General features: G+C 31.4%; 1 protein-coding gene across 1 annotated transcript; it reads right to left on the bottom strand.

Moving 5' to 3' along the window:
- Window positions 1–2,802: 2,802 nt before the first annotated feature.
- On the bottom strand, window positions 2,803–9,036 carry LOC133172412 (sodium- and chloride-dependent glycine transporter 2-like). The gene is made up of 9 exons (XM_061307291.1): window positions 9,002–9,036; window positions 4,865–4,997; window positions 4,543–4,677; window positions 4,288–4,391; window positions 3,887–4,017; window positions 3,685–3,797; window positions 3,392–3,523; window positions 2,996–3,095; window positions 2,803–2,864 (listed from the first exon to the last, which is right to left on the bottom strand). Exons 1-9 carry the CDS (start codon window positions 9,034–9,036, stop codon window positions 2,803–2,805), a joined length of 945 nt encoding a protein of 314 aa, XP_061163275.1.
- Window positions 9,037–9,400: the final 364 nt, after the last annotated feature.

Below are 9,400 nucleotides of genomic sequence, written 5' to 3'. Positions count from 1 at the left end.
CTTTACATTTTAGGTTCGGTAATTTTTTCTTCCGAATGATTTTTCAGCAGCATTGAAAAATGTATCACACATTCTTGACATAACATTATTGATACTTTCTTGATTAAATTATTTGAAGTTATTAAATTTAACAGTTCCTGTTAAATACTTTTTAAAGAAAACTGGTCAGTGGTCTCACGAAAATCGTCTGCTTTGTCGTTCGACCAAAGCGTCACATGTGATTGGTTATATACAGCTATATTTTGCTCGAAAATGCTAAATGAAACATGGTTATGTACGTCGGAATAAATTTGACAAAAATCTAGGATATCAAACTTTCTGAACAATTTGAACATTTCCATACTTGTTAAAACATAATCGACTGTACCAGTATTTTTACAAGTGAGTGCTCCTACATGTCTATCACTACCTACGCGACCATTAGCAATATACACATTATTATTTATACAAAAATCTATCATCTTATATAACCAAAGTTATTATTTGAAAAATCTTGAACAATCCTGTCAAGAGGAATGTTTACATTCTCAAAATAAGTTTCAATATCGTTATTTTCAATTTCAGCCACAGCATTACATTGTTTAACATTTGTTAAGAATTCATCCTTTGTAATAAAATCTTTCAATTTGCCCACTCTGGAGTTAAAATGTCCATAGATGCTTTATACTTTAATTGGTTAAGCTGTTCAAGGGCAGAAGCTGAAAATGTTCAAATGTTAGGGCAACACCGCAAATGGCAATTAATGCGTAATGATAATTGACCAAAAGTAGAGACTACATTTCGCTAATGGGACTCAACTTGAGCTAATAAGGTATTCAAGTTTGACACCAGTGTATGTATTAATAATTGATTTACACTGTCTGACAACAAAGAAATGATTAACATCAAATATAAAATCTAACGTAAATTAGATACAATAAGATTAAGATCTTACAAACGTTAAGATAGCGTTGAACTATGAAAAAATTAGGACATTTACAAAAAAAATAAAACGTAATGTGCTTAAAGAAAATACATATTACATATCTAATACTTTATTTTGATTGACAAAATTTGGTTGTTATTTAACTTTGCCTTTCAGACCTAAGCTCTGCACTCAGTGTGGTATATGAATTTTACAACATTGGTAGAGCTAGGGTTCATTACGTATTTCAATTATGCCGTTTGTTTAATGCCTATGAGTAAAAAAGAAAATTTCTACGAATTGTCTTAATTGTTATGGCTTCGGCCACATCTTTCAGGCACCGGGAGGAAGAAAAAATATGAATAAAATACCGACACGATAGATACTATCAGCAAAATTTATTCGGATTTGTTGTTTCAATGCCGCACAACCACGGACGGATATAGATAGTAAAAGTAACCTAAATTGATTTGGGTGAATTAAAACAAATTTAAAAAAGAAACAACATACATTATTGTTTATAGGTTCCTAAGAGTACAATGCAAGTTCTCCTATTTCAATTTCCAACATCAGAATGTTTACTATCTCCTAGTAGATTCACTTTCATTCTGTTTATTAGTCCACCCTTATATTCATACATTTTGTACGTCTGCCAGTGACGCTTACTGTTAGGTCCCCAGCTAGGATCCGGGAGAACAAGAGCCTTTATTCTCTGAATATGAAAAGAAAAAAATTAAAATAAGCTTTTTAAAAGAAAATGAGGTTGTTATGTCTAGTAAGATTGGATTTCTTATAAAATCAAATATGGCAAACATCACAAACATATATTTTGTACCTTTGACTAGTGCTCTTAGATTCTAGCACTTATTTACTTCCAAGAAGATTACATCACATTTTGATATTTAAAAATGAATATTTATATATAAATTAAATGAATGACACATCGTGAAGTTTGAAAAATCAGGATATACATGTATATATGTATCTGTACTGCATGGTTTTGTTAATGTAAATTCAAAGATATTAAGCCTACAGATAATTAATCTAAGAAAAGTGTCCATTATTACGGACTTTGGATTCCATGTTACCTGAATGAGTGAACCTTTTGTTCGCAGGATTTCCTAAATCATCAGTACTGGTATTGGTAACAGAGGGAGTATGGCCAAAAACTGACCGATTCCAATGGCGAATTCTGGATACGTATAACTAGCTGAGTTTGGTGGGGCATACATAATCATGGACATCAGAAATAAAACCTTGACAAGGAAGAAAACCCAATAAAAAATATATAAGTACTAATAAAGTCATAGTAAACCTACTAACCGTAAGTTTTTCGTAAAAAATCACAAAGAAATCTGAAAAAAAATTCTAAAATCTTCGTACAAATGATTACTTCTATTCAATATGTGTCCAGATATTTCATGAAATTCCACAAACTTGACCATTCCAAGTCAGGATTCAAATGCTTTGCTATGTCTTAAGTATAGTTTAAGATCTTAACTTGACAGAATATAAAAAAAATATCGGTTTTAATGTGTAACACAGCTGCTAGATATTTCCCAGGGGGTAACGTAACAAGAGAACAGGGAGTTAAAACAGTAGGTTACAGCTCTGCTTTTCTCTCTAACAAATGAATATGACATGATGCTATTCCACTTGCAAACATTACAAAAGTACACAAGCAAATATAGAGGGAGTCCGTCATCTATGCTCTCTTATAATTTGTGTTGCATTGGACATGAATAACGTAGATAATTCATAAAATTTTGTCATCTGGCAAGTTTTTTCCCCACAACAATTCATTTTTTTTTTTGCTGATCTCTGTTAAGTAAATATATTAAAAGCCATGTTAATTATTACCATCATGAAAAAAGGGGTGATAATGCACCAGCTTATCCTCAGGCGAGGGGGATAGGTCTTCCTATCATCAGCTCTACATCTCGACTGAATCGTTCAGCTCCTGATAAATCATGTAATTATTCGCTAGTTGTTAATGATAGCAAGAATTTTTTTTTTTTTTTTTTTTTTTTTTTTTTTTTTTTTTACAGTAAACTCCTTTTTAAAAAGATTTTGTATTCATGTTATACTTACCATAAATCCATGATATAATGATACATTCTAGGAATGATGAAAATGAGATACAGAAAGTGGCAACGTACCAGTCTACTAACTGGAAGACATATATACCTCCCTACAGAAAAGATAAAGAGGGGTTACAGAAATTGGCAACATAACAGTCTATTTATTGGAAGACATATATACCTCCTTAAAGAAATGAAACAGAGGGATAATTACTGAGAGATACTATTATATTTAACATATATATTTTGCAAATTTCAAATAGGCTCAAGATATATATTTTCTAAAGTATAAAAAAAACACTTGTGCTTGTATCCCAATCAGCATTTGAATCAATGAATCCTAATCAAAAAGTGAAGATATGCAAGTAGAAGTGCAAACAAACTTGTTTGACTGTTTAAAACTTACATTAGTTGTGTATGGAATTCCTAAGACAAAGAGAAAAAGGCACAAAATGGCCGTGGTCAAGATTTTCCGAGAGCTCAACTGCTTGGGATATTTGTCTGCTAGACCACTTGCAACCGTCTCAAACATTCCAAACTGAAATTGATTTAACAATTCGTATATCTCCATCAACTTGCTTTTGGGCAAAAAAAAAAAAAACATTTTGCGAATATTTATTCCACTCGAGATTTTTGTATAAGAAATAACCCCTAATAAGATCGTGATCTGTGGATTCAGTAAACATTCTGTTCAGTCACCTGGGTGTCAACTCCAACAGTTATCAACATGAGGAAAAACAGGATCCCCCACAGATGTGGCATCGGAAGTTTCGTAATAACTTCTGGATACGCCACAAATACTAGTCCAGGTCCTGAATAGAGAACGAAATATTTATTAATCTGTATAGGGAAGTCATTAAAGATCATTGCTTTGCTGAAAACTCTACTTTTCTAAACCCACCTGTTGAAAAGTTTGAAATTTCTTCCATTGTCATTCCAACGTCTTTGGCCATAAAACCTAAGATGGAGAAGACAACAAATCCAGCGTAGAAACGTGTCAGACCATCGGCCAAAGTACCACACCAAGCGTTCCTAATGAAGAACGGTAAATAAACAAAGTAATAACATATTAGTCCTATTGTAAGAAAATTGTAATATAATTAATGTGGAAATATAGACCTTTTGTATTTTTCTTTAAGTTTTACCCCTTAGTAAGTAATCTGTGATAAATAAATGGTTCTTATTTAAAAATAGTCCTCCTTTGAAAATAAAGTCCTACTGTGTTAAAAGAGCACATGCAATATCATATTTAATGTATTTCAGATTGATTTAAGTTCGTAAACTGTAACACAGATTACTTACTGAATGCACTTGTTGTTAAACTTATTGTAACTTGACATTGTGATGAGTCCTCCCCAAGCAGGACCAAGAGAATAGAAAACCTGCAGACCTGCTTCTAGCCCCACCTGAATATAAATACGTTTGAAAAGACATATTTTACATTTACGTACATACCTTGTCTTTTCTATTAATTAAAGAATGATTTTAAAACCTTCATAAAAGTGTTTTATCTAATTAAATGTTCTCCTTTATTGAATTAAGATATATATTTCTTACTTGAAAATGTAGAAGTTTTGTAAAGTCTGGGCTTAGGTAGAAAAGTATCCCATCAATTGCACCATCCAGAGTCACACCACGTATTAAGAGAATTGTCAATAGTATATACGGAAAAATAACCGTCACATACACAACCTATGTGTAAAAATCAGGATTTTCTCCAATCAATATCTTGATAAAATTTTGAACTCATTATTCACTATTTTAAACTGATGATTTTTCTCTGATAATAACTTTCATATTACAATCAAAAGAAAACCAAAAAAAAAAAAAAAAAAAAAATACAAAAAATTGGAAGCATCTTAATACAAGTCGAACTCACCTTTCCAACTGAATGTATACTTTTAATAAGGCATGTAAATGTCAATATCCAGGAAGCAAGCAGAACCAAAACGAGATACCACTGAACGGAACCCGGATACTCAATGCCATCTGATCGTCTAAGAACATTATATCTACAATTAAATGGTTCGAGAAATGTGAATAACAAGAAAATGATTGAAAACCGTAGTGGTTGGAGAAAAGGTCTTCCAACAATCTGCTGGAATTTCGATGGACACTAACTATACTCCTTAATTAGATGACCTGTTTTATATCTTTACGAAGCAGAGTTAGTTCTAAAACATCTACATTAGAAAAACAAAACTATTTGTTTTTGCCTTCAATTTGGCGATTTGATATATCGACGATGTTATATCAATTAATCATATTCATTTTATGGATTTGTCGATTCGATATTTCCCAGTAAATTCGAAATAAAATACACTACAGTCTATCACATTTGCATGTTTTTCTGACTACAAATGCTTATGAAAAACCAACAACTACACTATACGTGATGATTTCAGCTTTTCCATCGTCAACTTCTATTTATGCAGTAATATTCCAAAATAACCTACACATGGTGTTTATATATCTCAACATATTCGGTACGTAACAGCATGTTCCGAGTAAACAGGCTTCTGACAACAGGGCTTTCATAAGTCTTGTTTAAAGTTAGATTTCGAAAATTCTGTGGTCTTTATGAATAGAACCTGTCCTTGGGTGGAATTTGATATATGTCATACCAATTGTTAAACCGTTTTTATACTATTTTTGACTACAATACTCCGTTTACCTGGTCAATAGGGAAGGCTCACGGTGGACATGAAAGGGTGCTTGTTCCTCGAAGGCACCTGATCTTCTTTTTTTTTTTTTTTTAGGAATTCGTGTCTTTCCCCTTTATCGAATCGTATCGCTCATTAAATTCGATTTTCTTATCATTTTGATTGGGAAAAAATATTTTATCATAATGTCTCATTTGTGACACATTTCACTCACATCCATCATACTACTAAAATAAAATTAGTAGGAAAACTGATTGATGTCTGCCTATCCATCTGCATGTCTCCAAGTGTTCTGTAATTAGTATGGGGTAAATGTAAGATCTTAATTAGATGATTAGGATTACTTATTTCATTGTTGTATTATTCGAGTCAAATGTAATTTATCTCTAGAGAAGGAAATATAATGATACTTTTTTTATATGGAAAATTAATATTTGGCTGGATTTCGAAAGAAAATTCTGTCTATAAATCAATATAGTCTGCTTGTCCGTCTGTGTCCACAGTTTTGTTTACTGTTTTATTTAGCCCCATTATTGTTGATCAAGTACAAGTATACAAAATATTACATCTTCATAAATAGTTAAATCAGAGTGAAATACATTAAATGAAACCATCAGGGATGACCTTGACTTGATATTTGACAGAGACACTTGATATTTACACATCTTTATATCATTTGTGGACGCCTTTTTCTGATAATCATATTGCAGCTTTAAACAGGTCGTCAGGGCAAAATGCGTTTAATTACACTTGTTTTCAAGGGCGGATCAAGAAAGGGGGTTCATGGGATGCGCCCCTTTTATTTTGCTGATATGAGATCAACAAAAGAATTCATACAAATATTACTGAAGAGGAAGTCTTAAAACTGTTCTCACGTCTCCCAAGGATGTTGTTACGTATACTGGCAAGAGGGTATAAATGGGATGTGGTGGGTTCTGAAAACTGCCCAAACGATCATGTGGTGGACCCCCTACCTTTTACAGGTTCTATTTTTAACATATTGGCATGTGGCCGGGACTACTTCCATAATAACATACAACATTTTATTATTAAATTGATAAGTATGCTTCTAAAGAATTGTACCTATTACAGTTAGCTTATATTTAAACTATAGGTCTTCCACAATTAAAGTTATAGCCATTTAATGGATTGAGGTGAAAAAGGTTACGATAACGAACAGTGATCGATCTAAAAAAATCTACAAACAATTCAAATCTGTGAACAGGGCATAAAACACGGATCCCCGTAAATTTCAGAAGTAGGATCATGTGCCTAGGAGAAGTAAGTTTTCCACGTCGACCGGTCACATCCGCCGTGAGCCTTATGTATTGATCAGGTAGACGTAATAATCCTTAGTCAAATTTAAAAACGAAGACCTAGCCATTTGTATGAAGCATGTCAGCAAAAAATACGACCTAATGATCGTTATATTTGCTAACAAGCTCATTAAAACGACCGCAGAATTTACCAAATGCTGACTTTCAACGAGGTTGTTGAAATTCCTGTCACATCAACTTATCTGCCTCGGTTTAAAAATTGATTGTACTCGAATAAGCTGGTAGACGTAAACACCATATACATGTGATAGCGAAATATAATTACAAGATTAAGGAAAGTTAATGATGGAAAAGCTAAAGTCATCTCGTTTGTCATACAATTAATTGTTAGTTGGCCCTTATCGTCTATAGTCAGTAAAACATCCTAATATTGAACAGGTGTGGCAGACTTTGTGGTACCTTTTATTTCGAGTTCACTGGGATATATCGATTGGACATACGAATGGAAGGAACTTTTGTTAATTGAAAAAAAAAATTCGATATATCGAATATATCAGATATATCTGAATGTGGAGTTGAAGGCCACAGCAAGTGCTTTCCTCTTCTCATGTAGGAGTTTTTAAATAAATTCTTCTTCATATTAAACCGACTGGCTAATAAAGGACCAACAATTAGTGCCCGTCGCAATTTCCAACAGTTTGTTGGAAGACCTGGCCCTGGAATCATGAAGCATCTTAAGCTTAGGTCAAAAAATGTATATTGTGTTGAAGGTATTTAGAAATTAAGAAGTCCAAAATGAAAATGCTTTCCAAAACTGCATCATCAATCTACTGTCATATGAAAATTAAGAGTTTCGTTTAACAAGTTTTAAACATTTTATAGATGATTGAAATTTTGACTTAAGTCTAAGTCTGTTTCATAATCCTGGGGCCTGGTTTCCGAAGACTATATATATATATATATATATATATATATATATATATATATATATATATATATATATATATATATATATATATATATATATATATATATATATAGTCTTCGGAAACCAGGCCCCATATATATTATATTATATATATATATATATAATATATGTGACCCATATATATATATATATATATATATATATATATATATATATATATATATATATATATATATATATATATATATATATATATATATATATATATATATATATACACATATATATACATATATATATATATATATATATATATATATATATATATATATATATATATATATATATATATATATATATATATATATATATATATATATATATATATATATATATATACATATAATATATATGTGACCCATAACCCACGAAACAGAAATATCCTTATGGACGCTAAAAGATTCTACCCAATTTTAGAACAATCGGAAAATATGAAAAGTTTAACACAACCAAATGATATTATCAATAGTCGACGACAGGCACCCAATCTTAAAAAATTGTTAACCAAGGCCCGTTTTACTACACAGGAGGAAATTCTAACCATTAAAAAATGCGGAGATCCAAGATGCGGAACGTGTACATATTTAGAAGAGGGAAATAGAATCCAACTTAAATCAGGAATGGAAATTAGAACCAATTCACCAATGAACTGTAAATCCGAAAACGTTATCTACTGTGCAATCTGTTCGACGTGCAAAGAATTCTATATTGGACAAACGGGAAAACTAAATGCCCGGGTTCGTGTACAGAAACAACAAATTAAAGACCCTAGTGTGCGTAATACACCATGTTGTGAACGTTTTGCAAAATGCGGCAAAGGAATATTTAAGATTTTCCCTTTTTATAAACTTCCCAATGAAAATGAAAATCTACGTTTGGCCAAAGAGGACTACTTTATCAAACTCTTTAAACCAAAGCTTAATCGAAAATGATGCATTATTATATAACATATTGTAAGATTTTACGCATATTATGTGTTCAAGTTAATGCAATATTTGTACATTATCTAATACGGCAACTTTACGCTACCTTGATCTATTATGACGTCACAATGAACTTTTGCTTTTGGACGTTACCAGGTAACCTACCTGACATTTGTATAACTGCCTGAAGAGCCTAACATGGCGATTTCAAGCGCTTGCAGAAAATATTTTGTGATTTTTTGGATTTCTATTTTTAATACACCCAGCAAAACTGTACCGGTTCTTCATTTTATTTTTGAAATTATATATATATATATATATATATATATATATATATATATATATATATATATATATATATATATATATATATATATATATATATATATATATATATTGACTGCACAGTCCTGGTAGAGGACATGCAATATTTTGTAGCTGCAAAATACTGCAATCGACTTTTAAGCTGCAAATATCTCAAGATGGGTTACATAGAGAAGATGGCATAGACTAGTCATCTAGGTCAGCAAGATGCATTTACAAAAATGTTGGATTTTTTGTTAA

The sequence above is a fragment of the Saccostrea echinata genome, unplaced genomic scaffold, assembly GCF_033153115.1.
Source record: "Saccostrea echinata isolate AGI-Se365-2 ecotype Australia unplaced genomic scaffold, CSIRO_AGI_Sech_v1 ptg000054l, whole genome shotgun sequence".
In the NCBI taxonomy this organism is placed as follows: Eukaryota; Metazoa; Mollusca; class Bivalvia; order Ostreida; family Ostreidae; genus Saccostrea; species Saccostrea echinata.
This window is presented reverse-complemented; position numbering and strand designations above follow the sequence as displayed.

What these genes read in the sequence shown, in the direction of transcription:
- LOC133172412 (XM_061307291.1), bottom strand. Translation starts at nt 9,036, where the DNA reads ATGTTAGGCTCTTCAGGCAGTTATACAAATGTCAG. An exon ending in GTATACATTCAGTTGGAAAG is followed by an intron (nt 4,678 to 4,864) that starts GTGAGTTCGACT and finishes TTTTACACATAG; the next exon opens with GTTGTGTATGTGACGGTTAT. An exon ending in TTTAACAACAAGTGCATTCA is followed by an intron (nt 4,018 to 4,287) that starts GTAAGTAATCTG and finishes GTTCTTCATTAG; the next exon opens with GAACGCTTGGTGTGGTACTT.